Raw genomic sequence first — 20,685 nt, 5'->3', positions numbered from 1 at the left:
CTGTGGGACCATTTCATCAAAGTTTAAAAAGTTTACAAAATGAAACAATACTTTCCAGAGGTGTCTCGTGTGCGCCCCTCTCAGTCCTCGCCACGGGGGAGGAAACACACATGCACGTGTGGGAGCGTGGCCCAAGCAGCACCCCTGTGCCTCCTGGTGGGCGAGAGCGTGCCCCGCAGCTGTCACGTCCTCCCTCTCCCCCGGCCTGAGTCACGTCCTGTGTGACTCCTGCCTGCGGACCTGTGGGCCTGGGACCTACACCGAGGGGCGGGGAGGGAGGTCAGACGCACGCGGCAGACCTCGGTCTCAGGGTGCTGGCTGACAGGAGAGGGGAGCTCGGTGGGGGTGGGGGGAGGGCTGGGCTGGGCACACTGAGCGCTGGTGCCATCAGAAGGAGCCCGCCTGGCGCGGAGGAGCGGGGAGAGGCCTGCCCACGCGGTGAGAACATGGCCGTCCCCTCTCCTGGTTACATGAGCGTTTGTTCACACACACACACACACACACGGAGAGAAAGGCACGGAAATGCCAGCGCCCGAGCACCATTCCCCTTTCACAGGGAGGACGGGCGACCTAGATGAGCAGCTGGACAAACAGGAAAGCAACCCTGAGGGCTGCCCCTGGGCCCAGGACGCCGGCCCGACCGTGGGAGCCGCGCCTCGCCTTCTCCACAAGGACCACATCCTAACAGCTGCCCCCTCCGTGCTGGCCTCTCCACGGGGCGGGTCTCCCACCCGGGGGCCCAGGGCTTTGGTTTCTGTCAACACCCCTGGATCCCCCTGAAACTGGCAAATGCTTTCAGGACGAAAGTGCTCGAAATCCCCTACCTTTAGGCCGGCTGCCGAGGCGTGGGAGGAATCCGGTCCGAGCTCGCTCCTAGGAGGCGCGGGAAGAATCAGGTCCGAGTTCGCTCCACGGCTGGCAGGACTGGTTCCACAGCCACAGGTCCTGGCCCCAGGGCTGCCGGCTGTGTCTCGGGGAGTCCCCGGCCCCCGCCCCGCGGCCACAGCGCCGTGCCCGCGTCCTGGTGCTGGAAGCGCCCTTCCTCTGCTTTTCCAGGCGCGCGTTGGTCAGGCCCACCTGGCCACTGCGAGCCCAGCGCGATGAGCAAAACTAGTCACACCTGCAGCACCTGCTCGCAGGGAGCATGCCCAGGGGGCTCACGCATCGCACTTGGGCAGGCCCTCTCCAGGGGCAAGGCCACGGTCATCGTTCTGGCCACCACACATGCCCTCTGGCCCCAGGGACTCACATCTGCACCCATATCCCCACCCCAGGCTCCCCGAGTCTCCTCCGAAACCCTGGCGTGGAAGGAACGTGAGTCAGGTGCGGCCGGGCTGCGGTCAGCGAGCTCCACAGGTGGCCGTGGGCCGGGAGGGACCGCCTGGCTCCGCCACAGGTGGGCAGGCGTCGGGAGCGTGGCGTTCTGTGTCACAGCCACACATCTGTGGCTGGAATCAGCACCCTGCCTGCTCGAGTCCCAGGGCTCAGGAGGCTGTGCGGTCGGCGCCCGGCAGGGCTGCGGCCTTTCTGCAGCGCGAGGGCCGCTCTCCAGTCCACGGCTCGGCTGGCCTCTCGGGGTCTCCTTCCCGGCTGCTGCGTGGGACTCCCCAGGCTCCTGCAGAACTCACAGCTGTCCTTCCGACGGCCCCCAGGAGGCTGAGAGCACCCCCCCATAACCACCCAGTCCTCACATCTCAGCCGCTGCCTGGCCAGCAGTCCCACAAGTCCAGGCAGCTGGCCATCCCAGGATGGGAAGGTGTGAAACGTGCGAATGGACACACAGGCTGTGTGCGTCATCCGTTCAGGAGGTTGGAGAGTATGTACATTTAAAAACGTTTACTTATTTTCACCAAAGGGATGTGTGTGCACAGCTACAGCCTCTTTCCTCACGGCTCATTACAACCCCGGACGGCAGGTGGCCGGACGCAGCCCAGCGCCGCCCCCTTCCAATGTCGCCCTCCCCGGGACTCACCTGCAGTGTGAACTGTTTCTCTTGGGCATGTAATTCCACCCCTTGGCATGACCCTCTGGCCTCTCTACACGTTTCCCAATTCAGGCTGCCTGGCGACTTCCTCCCGGGAGACGGGGTTGCCGCTCTCCTCGCCCCCCTCCCCCTCCAGTGCTCGCCCCGCCCCGTCCTAGGCGCTTCGTTTAGGTCGGAGCGAGTCAGGGTTCACGCGAATGACCAGGGCGGCCTCGCACAGCGCAGGTTGGGACACACAAGGTTACCTTCCTTCTCGCCCAACTTTTCGTTTCTTTGATATCAGTTATTGCCATTATTGTTTGCTTGTTCGCTCTTTTTCTTGGCACTTTCTGCCAACCCCACATTCTCCCCTCTGCCAATGACCTTCCTGTTTTCACGGTTTCAGCCGCTGGCTGCTCCCAGAGCCACCGGCGTGGCCTTTGAGAATGAAAATACTTTTCTTTCCTAGAATTCTGAAGGCTGAGTCCATTCTCCCAGGTTCCAGAAGCCCCGCAGAAGCGGCAACACATTCTGAGCGCCCCCCTCGCCCACTGCCCCCCTCTCCCCTCCCAGAAGCACGTGCGCTCTCTCCTCTGGCCTCGGCCTCGTCCTGAAATGCGGTGTGTGTCTCGGGGTGTCTTCCCCCTGGTGCTGGACTTTCACTTTATTAAAACAATCACAGTGGTAGCCATGACCACGTTTCTGTTGTATCTTCCATAGCATCTGACTGAGATCACTGGCCCGCGCCCACTTGCCTGCTTCCGCCGTCTCTGCCTTTGAAACCTCCGGGCGGCAGAGCTGACTTGGCCATTCAGCCTGAGCCTCCTTCCTCCAGGCCCAGGAGCTGGTCCTCCCTGCCTCCGGCCGCCGGCTCGGGCTGCGTCTCCGGGCCTGAGGAGCGCTTTTCCGACTTTTTCCTCTCCAAGTTTCTCTTCTTTGTCTTTTTGCTCAACTCTCAGGGCTCACTGCTCAGCTCTCTCTTCCAACCTGAAGTGCAGGAGCTCATCCCAGAACCGCGGGCCTGGCCAGCGGGGTGGGGGTGGGGGTTGGGGGGGTGCAGGGAGTGAAGACAGTGAGCAGGTGGCTGCGGGTGGCTCTGGACGAGGCCGGCTCCAGCTCCAGCTCCTGGCTCCCGGCTCCCGGCTGGGCCCAGGAGCGCTGGGCAGGGCGGAGGGCGCCTTGCTGCGAGCTTACTGGCATTCGGAGGAGCGCCGGGCCTCCCGCGTCCCCTGTGAGAAGGGCTCAGCGTGTCCCGGGGAGCCAACTGGCCTGCGGTGTGAGCCCAGACCATCCCTGCTCGTGCCGCACCGCCCTTCCCGCCCGGCCTGCAAGCCCGTGTCCCCGGCTGACTCATGGCGTCAGCATGTTAGCTGCTCGGGTACCGTTCTCATTAGGTTCCGGGCTCCTCCCAGGCGGGAGGCTGCTCCCTGGCAGCCTCAGTGTGAGGGCTCCGGGCGTGGCCTGGACAGTGCCCCTCCGTCCTTCACAGGCGACTCCCCGGGTCAGTGCTCACCCTGCTCACCCGCGGCCGCCATGGCGAATCTGGGAAGAAAGTGGGACTGAGAGGGAAAGTCTCCTGGAGAGGACGCTTCCAGCGTTTCGGTGCCTGGACTGGGGGCCTCTTCTTAGGGGTGCATCACGGACACCTGCCTGTGCACACAGCCTCTGGTCTCACTCACCACATGGCCTTCCTCACCCTGACCGTGCAGGCGTGCGCCAGCCACGTCCCTGCGGCTGGTGGACGGTTTCCCGTTTTCTTTGTTTGATGCTAACCTACATCACTTTACAGAAATGCTTGGCTCCTTCTGATTGTTTCTGCAGGACGGCAGCTTACACGGGACATTCCTGGGGAGGAGGGAGACAGCTGTGGATACAGATAGACTTGTATCTTAACACTGGAGGCCCGGTGCATGAAATTCGTGCATGGATAGGGTCCCTAGGCCTGGCCGGTGATCAGGGCCCATCAGGTTCCCCGCCTCCCCGCCTCCTCCTTCCCCGGCTCCCTCAGCACCGCTGGTCACCCCACCGTGTTCCGCACCGCCCCCTGGTGGTCAGCACATGTCATAGCGAGCGCTCGAACTCCTGTTCTCCTGGTCGAACTCCCAAGGGGACACTTTGCAATCAGCCTTTTCTATAGAGAAGATTGGCGTTGTGGCCAGCACCCTGATGGCTATCTCTGCACTTGGGGGGACCACGGCCAGTTTCCATCCCACCAGCAGTTCCATTTGTCATGTGACCCCGCATTCTGCATCTCTGCTGTGGGGCAGGGAGAAGTGCCTGTGGTTTCAGCTTGTGTCCCGGAGCCTTGTGAGCCTGAAGGTTTCTATTTCCCATTCGTGCCCGTCTCCCACCGCCTCAGGCGCAGGAGAAGTGGGTGCAGGTGATTTAACCAGCTGTCTGCACCGTGACCGCCCCGAGGAACACGAGGCCATGGAGTTAGGCCGCTCCGTCAGTGTCACGGGTCTCCCCGGTGCGTGCACCTGCCCACGTTCTGGAAGAGCAGGTCTCGGCCAGTTAGGGGTCAGGGTCCAGTCAGAGCTGCAGGAGCGAGTCCCTGCCCCGCCAGCCGTGCCTCTGAGGCCTCCGCCCAGAGTGGGTGGAAGCAACGGAGCCGTCGGCGCAGGGACAGCAGGGCAGACAGGCCCGGAGGTGACCCTGCCGGTGGATTTATCGTCCTGAGCTCCCGGAAAAGAGCTGTTTCTCCTCCCATCGCTGTCCCCACGGCAGCGGGAGCCCAACGGGAGCCAAGGACAGCGGCTGCTTCAGAATGAGTTCTGTCGCCCGTTGCCCAGCGGAGGCCTCTCCTCCAGCAGCCAGGGGCGTCTGCGCGACTTCGTGTGTGTGTGTGTGTGTGTGTGTGTGTGTGTGTGTACGGGGGGCTGGGGGGGGCCCCCGGGGGGCCCCCGCAGAGAGTCCTGTGGCTCGGGAGCCACCCCACTGCTTCGCGGAAGAGAACTGTGGGGTCCCGCCCGGGAGCCTGGCGCTTTAGGGCTCATTCCGGGCAGCAAGGAGGCCATGGGGCGGATGCTCAGGCCCTGGCCCCTCACGGCCCCGCTGCTGCGCCTTCTGCAGCTCTGGCCTCCCCCAGCCCTGTTAGCACCAGCTCAGGGGAGTCTGGCCTGTGTCCCCCCAGTTCCTGAAATAAAGTAGAGAAGAATGCAGCTGACACCCGACTACCTGCCAGAGGTGACATAGAAGCTTCTGATCGTATTAGAGTTTTTAAAATAAAACGAGCGAAACCGCATATAAGGAGTTGGTTACATCTGAACCCCCTAGCATGGCTCCCGGCTGGACCAGTGCCGGCCTCTGAAACTCCCCGGTGGTTCTGAGCGTGGGCCAGGCCGTCCACCATGGGGTGCGGGACCCCAGCAGGCCCTGGGGATCGAGGAGGAAAGGGGACCTTCCCGGCCGTGTGGCCAAGGCCCTGCGACCCCGTCCACACGGGGAAAGGCTTGGCACTGGAACATCCTGTCGGGCTGTTTTTCAAATGTGCAGCCCAGTGTCTGCAGTGGCCCAGAAGCCCTGGGGGCTGCCATCCGGAGAGAGTGGCTGTGGGACAGGCCTGCCCCTCTGTGCTCCCTGCTCCCCTGCCCCACCTGCTCCCCTGCCCCCACCTGCTCCCCTGCCCCCACCTGCTCCCTCTGCCCCCACCTGCTCCCCTGCCCCCACCTGCTCCCCTGCCCCCACCTACTCGCCCTGCCCCCACCTGCTCCCCTGCCCCCACCTACTCCCCCTGCCCCCACCTGCTCCCCTGCCCCCACCTGCTCCCCTGCCCCCACCTGCTCCCCTGCCCCCACCTGCTCCCCTGCCCCCACCTGCTCCCCCTGCACCCACCTGCTCCCCTGCCCCCACCTGCTCCCCTCCTGCCCTACCTGCTCCTCGGACCTGCTCCCCACCCCCTCCCGCAGGCCCCTCCTGCCCGGCTGCCCCTCCTGCGCTGCTGGCTGGCTCTGCGGCAGACGGGGAGCAGCAGCTGCGCCACTGACAGGCGTGCACTGCGCGGCCTCCTGCCTCCGGGGCTGCGACAAGCAGGCTCCCTCTGGAAGGCAGGTCGCTCTTCACGCTCCTGGTAAGGCGGCGCCCTGGGCCCGGCTCGCCGGCCCGCACACCCTCTGCCTTCAGCTTCATCTGGTTGTAGGCGGATGCCGCAGAGGGGACCCGAGGGGGACGGGAGGGGCTGAGGATGAGCGGGTCAGCAGGGGCAGGTGGGAGCGGGGCTCAGGGGCTGCTCAGCAACCCGGCAGCAGTGGTGCAAAAGGGCGCTTCCTGATGGATAAGACTGTCTTGTGGGGGAGGGTGTGCGTGCACATGTATGTGCATGTGTGTGTGCATGCATGTACGTGTGTTCTCTGACCGGGCAGTGCGGGGGCAGCCTCGGGAAGGAGCAGCCAAGCTGTCCCAGGAGACCAGCTGGCTCACCGCTTCCTCCTTGTAAAGCCGGGGATGAAGGCCCTCTCACCAGTCACAGCGCACGCCGCTGTGGGGGGACGGGGGACGCAGGCTCCGGGCGGCGGCGCCTGCATGTGACCACGGCCGATGCTGCCGTGGGCTTGCGCCCTGAGGGGAAGGCGCTGGGCTCAGCAGTGCCAGTGACAGGGCAGCTGGGCTGCCTGGCTCTGGGGGTGAGGGGGTGTTGGAGGTGCCCGGCCTGACGCGGATGAGCGAGTGGGCGGAGTCCTGCGGTCCCCCCGCCATCCCCCCCCCCCCAGACAGGCAGTGCCGGCTGTGCTGTGCGGTGTTAGGAGAGGCGGTGCCTGAGATGGGAGTCAGCAGGGTTGGGGCCAGGCCTCCACGGGCTCTGGCTGTTCACCCGCGTGGCTTCTGTTTCAGGGATAAACGCCCAAGCCCGGAGGCTGCAGCGGAGCCGCGCCAAGGGCACCCCAGCCCTGGCCTCGGGGGGCGCCCGGAGCCCCCCGGCACCCCTGCTACGCCGCTCAGCCAGCGAGACCAGCCTGAGCCCCGCCGCCCAGGAGCCCGGCCAGGACGCCATGCGCTACTCCCTCTACGAGTCGCCCCACCTGCTCCTCCTGCAGGGCTACAGCCAGCAGCATGTGAGCACCCCACCCGCCCCGGGCTGCCCACAGAGGCCGCTGCCCTGCTGACCCCCCACCCCCACCCCTGCCGCCCTCGCCGTTCCCGCCTGTGCTGGCTGAGCAGCTCCGGCCCCGGCTGCCAGCTGCCGAGCGCCCGGTGACACGGGCCGGCAAAGCTGGACCAGCTGGGGCTCGGCCCTCATCTGGCCTCTCTCCTCTCCTGCTCGGGCCCTCGCTGGGTTCCGGGGCCACCACGGCTGCTCTGGGAAGCTCCTCCCCGGACAGGGTGGGCGCCCCTGTGGGCCGGCCGGGGCAGCAGCCAGTTGGGAAGGGGTGTCCCAGGACGGGAGCCGGCAGACAGGGACTCCGCACTTGCCTTCCAGGACAGCCTGGTGTATGTGCTGAACCGGGAGCGCCACACGGTGGGCCAGAGGACGCCCTCCAGCAAGCCCAGCATCAGCCTCTCAGCCCCCGACATCCTGCCTCTGCACTGCACCCTCCGCCGCCACCACCCCTCCGGCCGGGAGCAGGCCGGGAGCCTGCTGGTCCTGGAGCCCCTTCCCGGGGCGCCCGTCGCCGTCAACTTCTCGGAGGTGGGGGGCCGGACCGTGGTTCTGCGCCATGGAGACCTGCTGTCCCTGGGCCTCTACTACCTGCTGCTGTTCAAGGAGCCGGCACAGGCCCAGCCGCTGCCCGCCCCGGCCCTGGCCCGCCTCCAGGCCCTGCCCCACAGCTGCCGGATGTGCGGCGCCCAGCTCCGCGCCCCGGGTGATGCGCGGCCACGGCAGCTGCGCCTGGAGTTCGAGCCCGACGTGGAGGACGCGCTGCTGCAGCGAATCATGACGCTGATCGAGCCGGGCGGCGAGGACCACAAGCTGACCCCTGCGTTCCTGCTCTGCCTGTGCGTCCAGCACTCCGCCACCCGCCTCCAGCCCGGCTCCTTCGGGCAGCTCCTGCTCAAGATCGCCAAGGCGATCCGAGAGACCGTCTGGGTCAGTCTCAGGCCGGGCAGCGAGGGGTCCCTGGGGGCTGTGGCCACAGGGGCACGTCCCCCTTGTCCTGCTTCTGGCCTGTCCACACCTCCAGCCTGGGGCGCCGCTGTGGCCCTGCACCCTCGTGGGGTCAGCCGTGGCTTCCTGAGCTTTGGTCCTGTGTCCTCCCCTGCCCCACCTGGCCCCGCCATGCGCCTGGGAACAAGGTGCTAGGAGCCCCGAGCCTCCGTGTGGCCTGGATGCCCCGTGCTTCCTGCCGGGAGCAGGGTGAGCCCTGCCGACCCACTGCAGCGCCTTTGGGACGCGGTGGTGGGGGCCCAGGACCAACGGCCACCTTCTGTACATGGAAACCTCCCTCCAGGGCGGTCCCTGGGCTGCGGCCCCTGAGCCTCCAGGAAATGCTGGCCGGGCCCCAGCCCGGGATGTGTAAACACCGGTGCCAACCCGCGGGCTCCTGTCCGCTGCCGCATTGCACTGGGCTGACGTTACAGTCCGGGCAGCAGGGCCTCCTCCTGGCACGTGTGGAGCGTTTGCTGTTCCTGAAACGGCCGGAGGCTATGGAAGCTGGCGGCCAGGAGGCACTCCTGGGGCAGGAAGTGCGCAGGTCACACTCTGACGGGTGGGAAGGTGTGGAATCCAGTGGGAAACGCCTTCCCGTGGCCGCAGGGCCGTACCGCGGCTTCTGGTTCCTCACGCTCACTCTCTTGTCCTTTGTGATCGTAGGAGAAAACCAAGGAGCTGGCAGAGAAGCAGGCGCCCCTGTAAGTACTTCCCTCGCTGTCCCGCCCGCCCCAGGCCTCTGGCTCCCAGGTGGACCAGTGCGTCCACCCTGCCAGCCCCAGGACCCTGCTGTGCGCTGTCACACTGTCCCTGCCTGAGTGGCATTTCTGTCCCTTAAAGCTGGCCCGACTTTATTGCAGTGAGGACCCTTGACAGGTGTGCAGGGTCACGCTGGCCACGGGCAGTGACGCACAGCAGGCGCCCTGCCTGCAGGGGGTGATGGGACGTCGTGCCCACGGATGAGCCACTCCCCACGTCTCCTGCCCCCGCCCCCACCCCCTTCCTGCTCCGAGTCAGGGGTGTGGCTGTTAGACCAGCGGTCGCCAACCTTTCGGACCTTGTGGACCACCAGTTGGCTTCCGCTGGTTTAGACCTCACGCGTGGAATTGGCAGAGCTTGTCCTGCTGTGATCGGCTCCTTCTGCTTGTGCCGCATCCTGCAGGAGGCCCTTCTCTCGTGAAGGCGGAGTGACATCCCTGTCGCACGCACACCAGGCGCTCCTCCCCCCGTCGCTGCGCCTGACCCCACACCTGACCTCACACCGTGGTTGCTCTGGGCCGAGCCACGGGGAACCCCACTCGAGGTCCGGATTTAGTGCTTTCGGATAGATAGCCAGCGGCTCTGTTTTAATTTGTGAGGAACACAGTTTTCCAAAGTGGCCCCCCAATGTACGTCCCCCAGCAGTGCGCAGGGCTCCCGCCCCGTCCTCGCCCTCGCCGGCACCTTCCCTCCTGTCTCGATGGCAGCCACCCTGACAGGCGCTGGCACTGGTGACACCTTCCGTGCCTGCCGGCATCTGGGTCCTCCTGGGAGACGTGTGCTTAGATCCTCTGCCGTCTCTAAACTGGTTATTGGTTTCTTTGCTGTGAGCGGTAGCGGTTCCTTCACAATTGGAGATGAACCATGTCTGACTGGTTTGCAAACACTTCCTCCCATTCGCAGGGCCTCTCCCGCGTGCCGGTGCCTTTGCCGAGCAGCGCCTCCCCTTGGAGCGGCCTGCTGGTCTGTTTTTGCTTTGGGTGCCCACACCTCGGGGGTCATATCCATGAAACCCGTCCCCACTGCGAGCTGCCCCGGTCTGTGCCTCCGAGTGTGGCCGGGCTGGCGGTGGTGCCCTCGATGCTGACCTCGCTGCCACCCCTGGAGGCCTGGGTCAAAGGAGGGCTGTCTGTGCCTTCGAGTTCTGGTGAAATGGAGAAGGGCAGTGACCGAAACGAGACTGAAGAGCCAGGTTAATCCTTTTCTAACGACACGACTCCACACCCGTGTGCACACTCGTGCGCTCAGCCCAGCGTGAGGAGCGCCAGAGGAGCAGGACCCGGCCCCTGGGGCACGCACGCTGCCGGCGGCGGCGCAGGAGGACACGGAGACGCGCCGGAGCCAGTCCTTCCTCCCGGAGCGGGGCAGAGGCCCCATCGTGGACAGAGGACAGAGTGCAGCGACGTCAGGAGAATGAGACCCTGCCGCACAGGAGAGGGGGGCGTGGGGGGACAGAGAGCCTGAGGTCCCCGTGGCCACACCGCTGCTCAGCAGGGACACCACAGAGCGGCCAGCCCAGCCTCTGGGCCTGTCCCAGGGCCTCGCTCCACAGGACCCGTCGCTGCAGGCGGATCAAAGACCCTCCCTCCCTCTCGTGCACGCACACGTCGCACACACGCCAACCTGCAGGGATAGGAAACGGTGTACTTACCAGGCTCCTTGCCCAGCGGCGGGGCCACCAGCGTTCCCTCCGCCGAGGCTGGTAGGCGCCCTGGCTGTCGCTGTCAGACGGGCGTGCATCTTCCTCTCCTTTCCCAGCCTCCCTCGCTGGCAGATCGCAGTTCTTGCTCGTGTCCCTGACGGCGAGTCCCTGGGAGGGTGGTGCCCGCAACTGTGTCTCTCCCGCAGCCAGGAGCCCGTGACGGCGGCCGGCTCCTGCCTGGCCGGGCTGCTGCCCGAGCTGCGGCACGTGCTGCTGTGGATGGCCAACGCCGTGGAGCTCCTGTACTTCGTGCAGCAGCAGGGCCCCGTGTACATGCAGGGCCTGGAGCAGGGGCCCGACGCCACAGGTAGGCTGTGCGGGCGGTGGCCGCGCCGTCTCGGGACAGACATCTGTCGGGCTTCCTGAGCGCAAGTGGCTCTGGCGGTTGGGCTCCCCTGGTGCCTGTGCCCCGGCGCACGGCTCTGTCTGCCGTTCACAGCCACCCCGCTGGTCTCGGGGAGGCCTGGGGGACACAGGCCCTCAGCAGCTTCAGAGAGAAGGCGGGAGCGCGCAGAGCTGTGCGGGGCACGCCGAGCTCAGAGCCTAACGCAGGACGAGGTGCATCGGGGTTTGTGTCAAGTGCTGAGAACGCTGCGAGGGTGACGGGAGGGCTCAGGGGAAGGTGGCCGTGGGCTGCGCCCCAAGGCTCGTGGGACTTCACTCGTTTGTCTGACGAGGACTGTGCGGGGCCTGGGCCGGAGCCGAGCAGGAGCGGCAGGACCGTCTGCGGTGGGACGGGTGGCAGCCGGGCCCCCAGGGGCTGGGGCCGCAGCCAGTGTGGACGGGCTGGTCTGCCCACACAGCCTCTCCTCGGCCTCAGCAAAAAACAAGGCTCACGCCTTCCCTGGCGTCGGGGACCTCGGCCTGTCCCGGCTGCACCACAGCTGGAGGGGCCCCTGCAGGGATGGCCTGGTGGCCCTGCATGTGGGGGCCTGGGCTGCAGCCATGAGGTGCACTTGGGGCTGGGAGGGGACCAGGGAGGAGGACGGGGTTGGCCGGGGCTCCCCGTGAACTGGGCCAGCCGGACACGGCACAGCGTCTGCGTGTGCTCAGCTGTGTCTCCCGAGAGGAAATAACCTGAAAAACAGTCCGCTGACTGGCCCGCTGCCTCCGCCCGTCCGCAGTGGGTGGGGGCTGTGGGGGCGTCGGCGCGGCCCTGGGTCCACAGGCTACTTCCTAGCCCCCCTTCGTGTGACGTGCACCTGCCCTGCCCACGCCTGCCCCGCCAGGCCCTCCCCTGCAGCGGGACCTCCCCTGTGCCCGCCTGGCCTCCCGCAAGGCCTCCGGCTACCTCCCTCCAGCCCCGCCGGTCCCCTCGAGGCCCCCAGCACCCGGTCCGAGCGCTGCAGTGGGCCCTGCGGGGGAGGCTCCCCTGGACTCGGCCTCGGCCCGCGAGTGCCTGGACCCCTGCCTGCTCCGCGTGTGGCCTGTGTGATGGCAGGCCGGGCTGTGCTCGGGACCCGTGGTTCTGGCTGCCGCAGGAAGAGTCAGCTGGGCCCGTGACTCAGGCTCAGCGTCCGTGCGACAGTCGCCCCGTGGGAGCCGCAGTCCTGGGCCTGGGGCAGCCTCACGGCTGCGCGCTGTGCGGCCGCGTCCGGCTTTCTCCGGGGAAGCTGGGGCGACGGCACTGCCTGCTTAGCTGCCCCTCCCGCCTCAGAGGAAGGTCGTTTGGTGGGGAGCCCGGCTGCGAGTAGCCCGGTGGAGGCCAGGAGAGGGTCGCCTCTGCGGGGACCAGGTGGCTGCGGGAAGCAGACAGTGTCCCGAGCGGTGGAGGCTCTGGAGAGCTCAGAGGAAAATTAGCGTCAGGGGGCAAAGGCAAGGTCAGGCGGCCTCGGCCTCCGGCCCCAGCGGACGAGCCTGTGGGAAGAACTCTGTCCTGGGAGCTGGGAAGTCACTGTCGTTCCCACAGTCTGTGCGAGGCTCTTCCCCAGGAGCCCTCATCCCCACAGGCCGGGGAGCAGCCGCTGGGGGTGTTGTGTCACCCACTCAAATCCTCCTGGAAGTCTCTGGGCTTTGCCCAGCGCCTGTCGATCTGGGGGCTCCTCAGGTGCTCTGAGGGGGCCTCCGTCCTGGGCCTTGGGAGCCAGCACGGGAGGGAGGGACGGGGCCTTGATGCTCAGAACAGCTCACAAGGGCTCGAGGGTGCGAAGCCCCAGCAGAGCCCGCCGCACAGGCGCGTGTGCAGGTTTCAGTGACGGCAGGGGCCCGGGGGGCGTCTGCTGGGAGCTGTGGTGTTGTGCTCAGTGGGTACCACTGCCTCCGCCTCCGGTCGGAGCCCCAGGCACATGGGAAGGGGGTGGGCTGGCAGCGAGGCGGCCAGCGGCTGGGCCCCGCCCTCCGAGTGGGGCCTGCAGCTGGCTTCTCGGCGCCCGCTGGCTCGAGTGGCTGTGAAACAGGTCTGTTCTGCGTGTGCTCTGGGCAGCAGCGGCCGCTGCGAGTCTGAGGCCTGAGCCCCTGGAGGATGAACACGGCAGCCGGCAGCCTCTTAGAGCCTCTCGCTGCCCCGGATCTGGGCCCCTCGCGCTGCCTGGGGAGGCTGAGGAGCACCCGGACCCCGCCAGGTCCCCAACGAGACCGGAAGGCCTGGCTCTGGGGAGACCCCTGGGGGCAGGAGGCCTAGCCCTCAAAGGGAAAGGGCCGAGTGTCCAGGCGTGGGCAGGGCGGGCCTCTGAGGGCGCGGCCTGTGCTCCTGGGAGGCCCGGCTGCGAGGGGAGCCCCTGTGGTAACTGAGCTGCGTGTCCGCAGGCTCCACGGAGTCCGTGTTCTCCTGCACGCTCTCGGCCAGCGAGGAGGCCATGGCGGAGCTGGAGGAGGTGATCCTGTACGCCTTCCAGCAGTGCGTGTACTACGTCTCCAAGGTGCGCCTCCGCTCCGCTCCCTCCTCAGGGCTGGGCCTGGGGAGCCGCCCGCGTGTCCCACCTCACTGGCACCCACCCTCCCCTGCCCCCTCCCCCTCGATGCTCAGGGCGTCTGTGGGCCCTTTGCTGGATCCTTTGTGCCCCCCGGTCGATGTCACCTGCACCTTCCACTGGAGCTTGTACTGAGCCCCCAGAGGCCCAGGCAGCTCTGTGGGAGCCCCGGGGAACACCCCACGCACTGCCCCCGAGGCCTGTGCCCTGGCCCTGCCAACGCTGCTGGTGTCTTCTCCCCCCAGTCCCTGTACGTCTGCCTCCCGGCCCTGCTGGAGTGCCCCCCTTTCCAGACGGAGCCCCGGGAGAGCTGGTGCCAGGCCCCCCAGCTGCCCGAGGAGCTGCGCCGCGTCGTGTCCATCTACCAGGCCGCGCTGGACCTCCTGCGGCAGGCCCAGGTGCACCCCGAGATTGTGTCCCAGGTGCTGGCCTACCTCTTCTTCTTCTCCAGCACCCTGCTCTTCAACCAGCTCCTGGACAAGGGTGAGGCTGGGCGGGGCTGTGCTCCTGTGAGAAACGCGTGTCCTCCCGGAGCAGCAGGCCGAGCCCTCGGGGCGTCCTGACCCGGGGCCTGTGCCAATGCGATGCGATGCGCAGGGTTCCGCAGGGAGAGGCCCGGGGAGCAGGGAGTCCGCACAGGGTGTCTCGTCGGGGCAGGCGCTCTGTCAGTGTCGGCGTGGGGCCCCTCAGGCCTTTCCTGGTTCCCTGTGTCCCCAGCAGCCCCCAGCCCCTGGGAAACAGGAGGGAACAGGCTGAGAGAAGTGAAGTAATCTTGACTCCACCTCCCTGCCCCCCAAAGTCCTCGCTGCAGACATTCCTCTGTTGCCCTGCCCCTCAAAGTCCTCACTGCAGACATTCCTCTGTTGCCCTGCCCGGAGGCTCAGGGGCGCTGTGGGCACGGGGACACGAACGCAGGGACAGGCCCCAGCACTGGGGTCACTGTCGTGGGCTTCCCAGGCTCAGCGGGGTCTGGGCAGGGCCTGGGTGGGAGCACGGGGCTCGCTGTAGACTCGGACCGCGTCCCTTCCATGACTGTCACAGCCCCTCCCTCCGTCTTCACCCCCCCCCCCCCATGCTCACCCCGCCCCTCCAGAGGGCCCACCGCAGGCTAGTGCCTTAGAACCCATGTGGGGCTCACATCTGTCCTCGGAGGCCCGGAGGGGGGCGGCCAGGCACAGGGACCAGCTGGGGCCTGGCTCCCTCTGGGGCGGGGCGGGCAGCCTGGGCCTCACCTCCCGCTCTCCCTCCCCAGGCCCCTCTCTGAGTTGCTTCCACTGGCCCCGGGGCGTGCAGGCCTGCGCCCGCCTGCAGCAGCTCCTGGACTGGACCAGGGGCGCGGGCTTCGGGGAGGCTGGGGAGCACTTCTTCCGGAAGCTGTCCTGCACCCTCAACCTGCTAGCCACTCCCCGCGCCCAGCTCATCCAGGTAGGAGAGCGTGGAGAGAGCGAGGGGCAGTCAGCGGGTGGTCGGGGCCGTGTGTTGTCACTGAGTCACCAGCCCGAGGACCAGACGGGGTGGCAGGGTGGGGGGTGGGGAACCTGGCTTCTGGGCCTCAGAGAACTTGCAGAGTTGTTTCAGTCCCACAGCCGTTCCCACCTGTGAGCAGGAAAACGGCCCCAAAATGTCTGTGGGCGGGGTCTGCAGGATCTGGACCCTGACCTGCCACAGACAACGTGACCCCACATGGCGGGGGGCAGGGGGGGCTCTGCAGAGGGGACTGACGCTAAGGACCCTGAGCTGGGAGAGTGCCCTGGGTTAGCCATGGGCTCCATTTAATCGCACAAGCCCTTCCGATGTCAGCGATGAGAGACAGGACAGAGGAAAACAAGGGACTTGACCCGAGCTGTGGCTCTGGAGATGGAGGCGGGGCCGCGGGCCGCGGACAGCAGTGCCTCCTAGAGCTGGGGAGGGCCGTGCCCCCACAGGCACTGCATTCTGACCACCCTGCCCTGGAACCTCCGGAAGGAACGCAGTCCTGCCGGCCTGGATTTGAGCCCAGAGTGACCCCCAAAAGTGTAAGAGTGTACATTCCTGTTGCTTTAACTGCTACCTAGTGGTCATCTGTTACAGCAGCAACCGGAAACTAATACACCACCTCACCCTCCTCCCCACCAGCTGCCTGACAAACTGTCACAGATCATCCATGAAGCCAGACCAGTGGTGCTCCCTGCCTGCCTGGCATCACCCTTAACGCGCCTCCGGAGTGACCGTGAGCGTGTGCCGGGCCGCCGGGGAGGGCATGTCTGAACCGAGGCGGTAATGTGGCTGTCGGCCATCTCCAGGCCAAGCCCTGAGCTGCCGCCAGCACAGCCAGCACAGCATGATGTCCGTGCGGGGACGGCGGGCATTTCAGTTTGGTATAAAAGTGGAACAATCCACGTCTACCCGAAAATCAAGACCTAGAAGCCTCAAGAGGCACCTATCCTGCTGCTGTGAGGAGGGGCACAGCTGCGCCCACGGAGCGCCTGCGAGTGCGGCGGCTGGCACGCCACAGCCATCGGTTTAAAGGCCCAGAAAGCCCCGGAGCCACGGGGACCAGGCAACCACAAAGCTGTTCTGCTGTGGCTTTTCCTCGGGGGCATTTGCCTCATCGGGGACCAGGGTCTGTGTGAGATAGAAATCTAGGCTTCGTCCAGATGGGCCAGAGCTGGGGGCGTTCAGAGCAGCCTGGCTGTCTACAGCGAGGGAGACAAACGTGCGACCCTTGAGGAGCCTGAGAGGAATGGTGCTTCCCCCTCATGGCATTTGACAAAATTGTGAAGCTCCAGGGTGTGGGCTGGGAAGGGCTTTAAACTGAGCAAACACTCTGAAAAGCCGAGTGGAACTGGTGGCAGTTTGACCTCCACTGGGTCAGGGTGATCAGTGACGACGAAGATGCATATACTAAACTGGTGGGTGCAGTTAAAGCAGTGCCAACAGGCAAAAGAATAGCCTTAAGGACACATGTTAGAAAGCAGGGAAGGCTGGGCGATCACCACGAAGCAAGAAAAAGAAAAACAAGTCAAACCCAGAGCAGGTAGAAGGAACTCTTAGCCAAAATCAGTGAAATAGCAGACAGACCTATAAGAGCAGCATGAGGGGAGAGCGGTGTGCCGGCCACGTGAGGCACCTGCTGCATAGCCCCCAGCAGGTGCGTCACTGCTCTAGGCAGCCTGCCAACTGCAGAGCGCGCCGTAGGTGGGGGGAGCAGCCCCCGAGGAGCACTGCTGTGGTTCCCACGGTGCAGGAGGGGTGGAGGCAGAGGTGGGGCGTGAGGCCGGAGAGACAGGTCGGCTGGCAGACTTGCCCGTGCAGGGCCAGGTGACGTGTTTCAGGCTCTGCGGGCCACAGACATCGAAGTCCCAACTTATTCTCTTTGAAGCCCTTTAGAAACGGGGAGCCGCACTCAGCTGGAGGGCTGTGCACCCGCAGCCGCAGGCCCCCATTGGCCAGACTGTCCAGGGAGAAGAAACCCTTCGAAAAGCCACGCATGTCCTCACAAAGATAAACGCAGCACCACCGCGAGCACCAGCAGGCTCTGTAAGAAAGAGAATAGAAAGGACCCTTGGACATTAAAGTCCTGGCAGCAGAGCTGGAAGATGCAGTTGAGGAAATCACCCGGAAAGTAGAGCAGGGAGCTGAAGTGGGGTGCTCGGTGCCGCAGCCGGAGAAACACAGCTCAGGGCGGCGGGGATTCTAGGAGCTGGGAAATCAGCAAGAACCACCCCCGGCCAACTGCTGTCCTGAGCTGGTGTGTGGCCTGGGGTGTTAGCAAGAGGACAGCGTGGACACTGGATGACCACAGCCTGGGCCTCTTGCTGTTGGCAGTAAAATCGAGCGAGCGAGTGAGCGAGCAAGGAAGAAAGGCAAATGAAAGGACCAACGTTCCAACAGTAGGAGTCCAGGAAGAGTTGAGAAAACAGTGGCCCAGGAGCAAACACAAGCGAGGACAGCCCAGCCCGCAGCCTCGCACCGGCCCACATGTGGTCGCAGCGCGTGGCCCCGCGCGTGAAGCCAGAACAGTGGACAGAGAAACCCGCCAGCTTCGGAGAGGAACACGACTCACCAGCGGCACCGCCTGCGACCCCGAGCTGACCTCCCCCTGCACATGGGCCCGAGGCCTGCGTGCTGGCTGGGGACACGCCTTTTGCCTGTGCCCCCGAGGTCTCAGAGGCAGACCACCCCTGGGGGTGGGTCCTGCTGGTGCCTGCTGGGCCCTGACCTCGAGCGCCTGCCTCCTGTCCCTTAGATGAGCTGGGCAAGCCTGCAGGCCGCATTCCCTGCCCTGAGCCCCGCGCAGCTGCACCGGCTCCTGACTCAGTACCAGCTGGCCTCGGCCATGGGCCCCATGAGCGTCTGGGAGCCCGGCGCCCAGGACCGCCCCGAGGCCTTCGACTCAGGTGAGCCCCTCCTTGTCAGGACCGCTGGGGGTGGGGCCCTCCGGGGGGGCCTTCCCCGGAGGAGCCCGCAGAGCATCTGGCGCCTCCGCCTGGGCCGTCTTCCTCCTCGGTGCCCTGCCCTGTCCCCCACTGGGGGCGTCCACAGCTGGGGGGTCAAGGAGCCCACCGTCCATGGCTCAGGCCAAAGGTGCCCCCTGCCTCTCCTGGAGCCCGAGGATGGGCCTCACCCAGTGCCCAGCCCAGGAAGAGAGCAGCCCACATGCTGGGCACCGCTGCACCACCCGTGGAGCATTCCCGATCACGTATGCTCACACACGGTGCACATGACGCACCCATGTGTGGTTTTATAGGTTAGACCTGAGAGATAGACGTGCGCTTCATTAGCATTATCTATGTCGTAACAAGGACGAAGGGAAGGACGGTGGAGGACACGATACAGTGGGCGCGCGCCCTGCTTACCTCGGGTGGGCGTGGAGGCAGCGGCCATCTCCGAGCAGGGCTGCCGGCTCCATGGGACGCGTTTGTCCCATTTTCTGGTTCACGGCCAAGGCCGGTGTTGGAGCAGAGCCTTCCTGCTGGAAGGGGCTCATGTTCAGTGCAGGGCAGCGTGCACAGGGCCTCTCGATCCCGGTGCCGCGGGGGCTGCGGTCAGCATGGCCCGGAGGCCGGTGGGAGCAGGTGTCAGCCAGGGCTGCCGCCTTGCAGGCTGATGCTCAGCTCCCGGAGGCAGCTGGTGGGGTGCAGGCTGGGGGTGTGGCCAAAGCTCCAGGGGGCGGGGCCTTGTTCATCCTGGGCGGTCACTGGGATCCAGAAGGAACCAGAGTGCGGTTTGGGTGGTCACCCTGCCCGGCCCCTCCCCACTGTCCCGGCAGGTCAGTCTGCGGGCCCCGGGCCCCATTGGGGAGGCGGGCGGCCCCGTGGGTGAGGCATCGGTGCTCTCCCCACAGAGGACGTGCTGGAGTCCTACGAGAACCCCCCGCCCATCGTCCTGCCCAGCGAGGGCTTCCAGGTGGACCTGGAGGCGGACTGCCCCGACGACAGCATCTACCAGCACCTGCTCTACCTGCGCCACTTCCTGTGGGGCCTGCGGAGCAAGCCCGGCGCCCGCGGGGGGGCCCAGCCCCAGGCCCCCGAGGTACCGCCGCTGCCGGTCTGAGTCCGAGGCTCTGCGGGGCGAGAAGCGGGAGGGAGAGCCGGGCCCCTGTTTTCCCTCCAGGACAGGAGCCTGGTGCCTGAGCTGTCTCTCTCCTCCAGGACCTGCACCCCCCCACCCCCGAGGGGCACCCCGAGGGCCAGAGCTGCCCCGTGGCTGCCAGGGGCCCTGGCCGGGAGGCCCGTGAAGCCGGGGCACCCCGCACACAGGGTCCCCCAGGAAGGCCGCGGGGCGGGAGCCACCCGCACGCCCAGGCCGGGCCCCCGCACACAGACTCCTCCTGCCTGCTCACGCCTCCCGGCACCCCGCTCGAGCCCCCAGGCCCCGACGGGCCCCACCCTGGCGGCCCCCGTGGGAAGGCGCGCTCGGAAGGGAGGAGGCCCGGACCAGGCGGCCCCCGGGGGGCGACGCCGGAAGGTGAGACCGTCCGTCCGCACCTGCTCTCGGCCGCAGGGCTCCGGGTCCCCCCGCCCGCCCCGGGGCCGTGGCCAGCGCGTCCTGGCGGCTCCGTTCCTGCCCGCGGACGCCCAGCCTGGACTCACCCGCCCTTGGCTTGTCCCCCAGGGGACGTGGCCCCCGAGGACGAGCCCCCGCCCCCCGGCAGCCGCAGCTCCAGCGCCGAGGACTTCGGCCGCGTCTTCCTGGTGGAGCTGGAGCGAGGCCCCTCGGGGCTGGGCATGGGCCTGATGGACGGGATGGTGAGTGCCCGGCGTCTCCGTGGGACACGGGAAGGGGAAGGGCCTGCGGGGCGCCTCCGGCCCGGGGTGTCCGCCCGCCCGCCCGCCCGCCCGCCCGCCCGGCGCTGAGGCCTCTGCTCCGCAGCACACGGCCCTGGGCGCGCCCGGCCTCTACATCCAGACGCTGCTCCCGGGCAGCCCCGCGGCCGCGGACGGGCGGCTGTCGCTGGGGGACCGCATCCTGGAGGTGAACGGCAGCAGCCTGGCGGGCGTCAGCTACCTGAGGTACCCACGCCCCGGCCGGGGATCTGCCCCTGCCCCTGCCCCGGGCGGCGGTCATCACCCACATGCCCGCCCCAGGCCAGCAGGGCGCGCCTCCGGGCGGGTGGGCGGTGAGGTGGGGCGCCCCCCGCACCCCAGGAGGCTCCGCGCCCCCCTGAGCGGCTGTCACTCCCGCCCTCAGGGCCGTGGACCTGATCCGCCACGGCGGGAAGAAGATGCGGTTCCTGGTGGCCAAGTCCGACGCGGACACCGCCCAGAAGATCCGCTTCCGCTCGCCGCCCCCCTAGGCCGCCCCGGGCCGAGTGTGCACTTTATTTAGATGGCGGCGCCCCGCGTGGGCGCTGCAGGGCTTTCATGTTTGACGACTTTAATGGAGACAGAGATTCAATAAACTATATTTCATACTGGAGAGCGGCGGTGCGCGGGGTCAGGGCGGTGCGTGAGGTCAGGGCGGTGCGTGGGGTCAGGGTCAGGGCGGTGCGTGGGGTCAGGGTCAGGGCGGTGCGTGGGGTCAGGGCGGTGCGTGGGGTCAGGGCGGTGCGTGGGGTCAGGGGCTGCGGGGAGAGCCCACAGGATCCACCCAATCCCCGGCCCGTCCGCTCAGGAGGCCCCGGGAGGACGGGCGGGCGATGCAGGACGGCTGACTGACGGCCACCTCCGCGCTGCCCAGGAGCCAGGAGCCGCGGGACACGCGGGAAGCCGCCCCGGAAAGGGCTGCAGCCCGTCCGCGTGCACGTCGCTCCTGGGAATCATGCCCCGCACAGTCCCGAGAAGGG

At 67.0% G+C, this 20,685-nt stretch overlaps 1 protein-coding gene across 1 annotated transcript in view; it reads left to right on the top strand.

Moving 5' to 3' along the window:
• The window catches only part of RADIL (Rap associating with DIL domain), a 37,963-nt gene extending 17,650 nt beyond the window's left edge, over nt 1–20,313 (top strand). Inside the window, exons 3-15 of the mRNA XM_070414300.1 lie at nt 6,794–7,014; nt 7,380–7,988; nt 8,712–8,749; nt 10,656–10,816; nt 13,255–13,367; nt 13,664–13,901; nt 14,671–14,843; nt 17,647–17,797; nt 18,745–18,932; nt 19,052–19,367; nt 19,515–19,648; nt 19,773–19,912; nt 20,091–20,313. Coding sequence (XP_070270401.1) covers nt 6,794–7,014; nt 7,380–7,988; nt 8,712–8,749; nt 10,656–10,816; nt 13,255–13,367; nt 13,664–13,901; nt 14,671–14,843; nt 17,647–17,797; nt 18,745–18,932; nt 19,052–19,367; nt 19,515–19,648; nt 19,773–19,912; nt 20,091–20,196 — 2,588 coding nt within the window. The 3' untranslated portion in view covers nt 20,197–20,313. The remainder of the gene's footprint in view (nt 1–6,793; nt 7,015–7,379; nt 7,989–8,711; nt 8,750–10,655; nt 10,817–13,254; nt 13,368–13,663; nt 13,902–14,670; nt 14,844–17,646; nt 17,798–18,744; nt 18,933–19,051; nt 19,368–19,514; nt 19,649–19,772; nt 19,913–20,090) is intronic.
• Nucleotides 20,314–20,685: the final 372 nt, after the last annotated feature.

Source organism: Myotis yumanensis, unplaced genomic scaffold, assembly GCF_028538775.1.
Source record: "Myotis yumanensis isolate MYYU_CA2020_CCGP unplaced genomic scaffold, mMyoYum1.0.hap1 SCAF_5, whole genome shotgun sequence".
Classification (NCBI taxonomy): domain Eukaryota; kingdom Metazoa; phylum Chordata; class Mammalia; order Chiroptera; family Vespertilionidae; genus Myotis; species Myotis yumanensis.
This window is presented reverse-complemented; position numbering and strand designations above follow the sequence as displayed.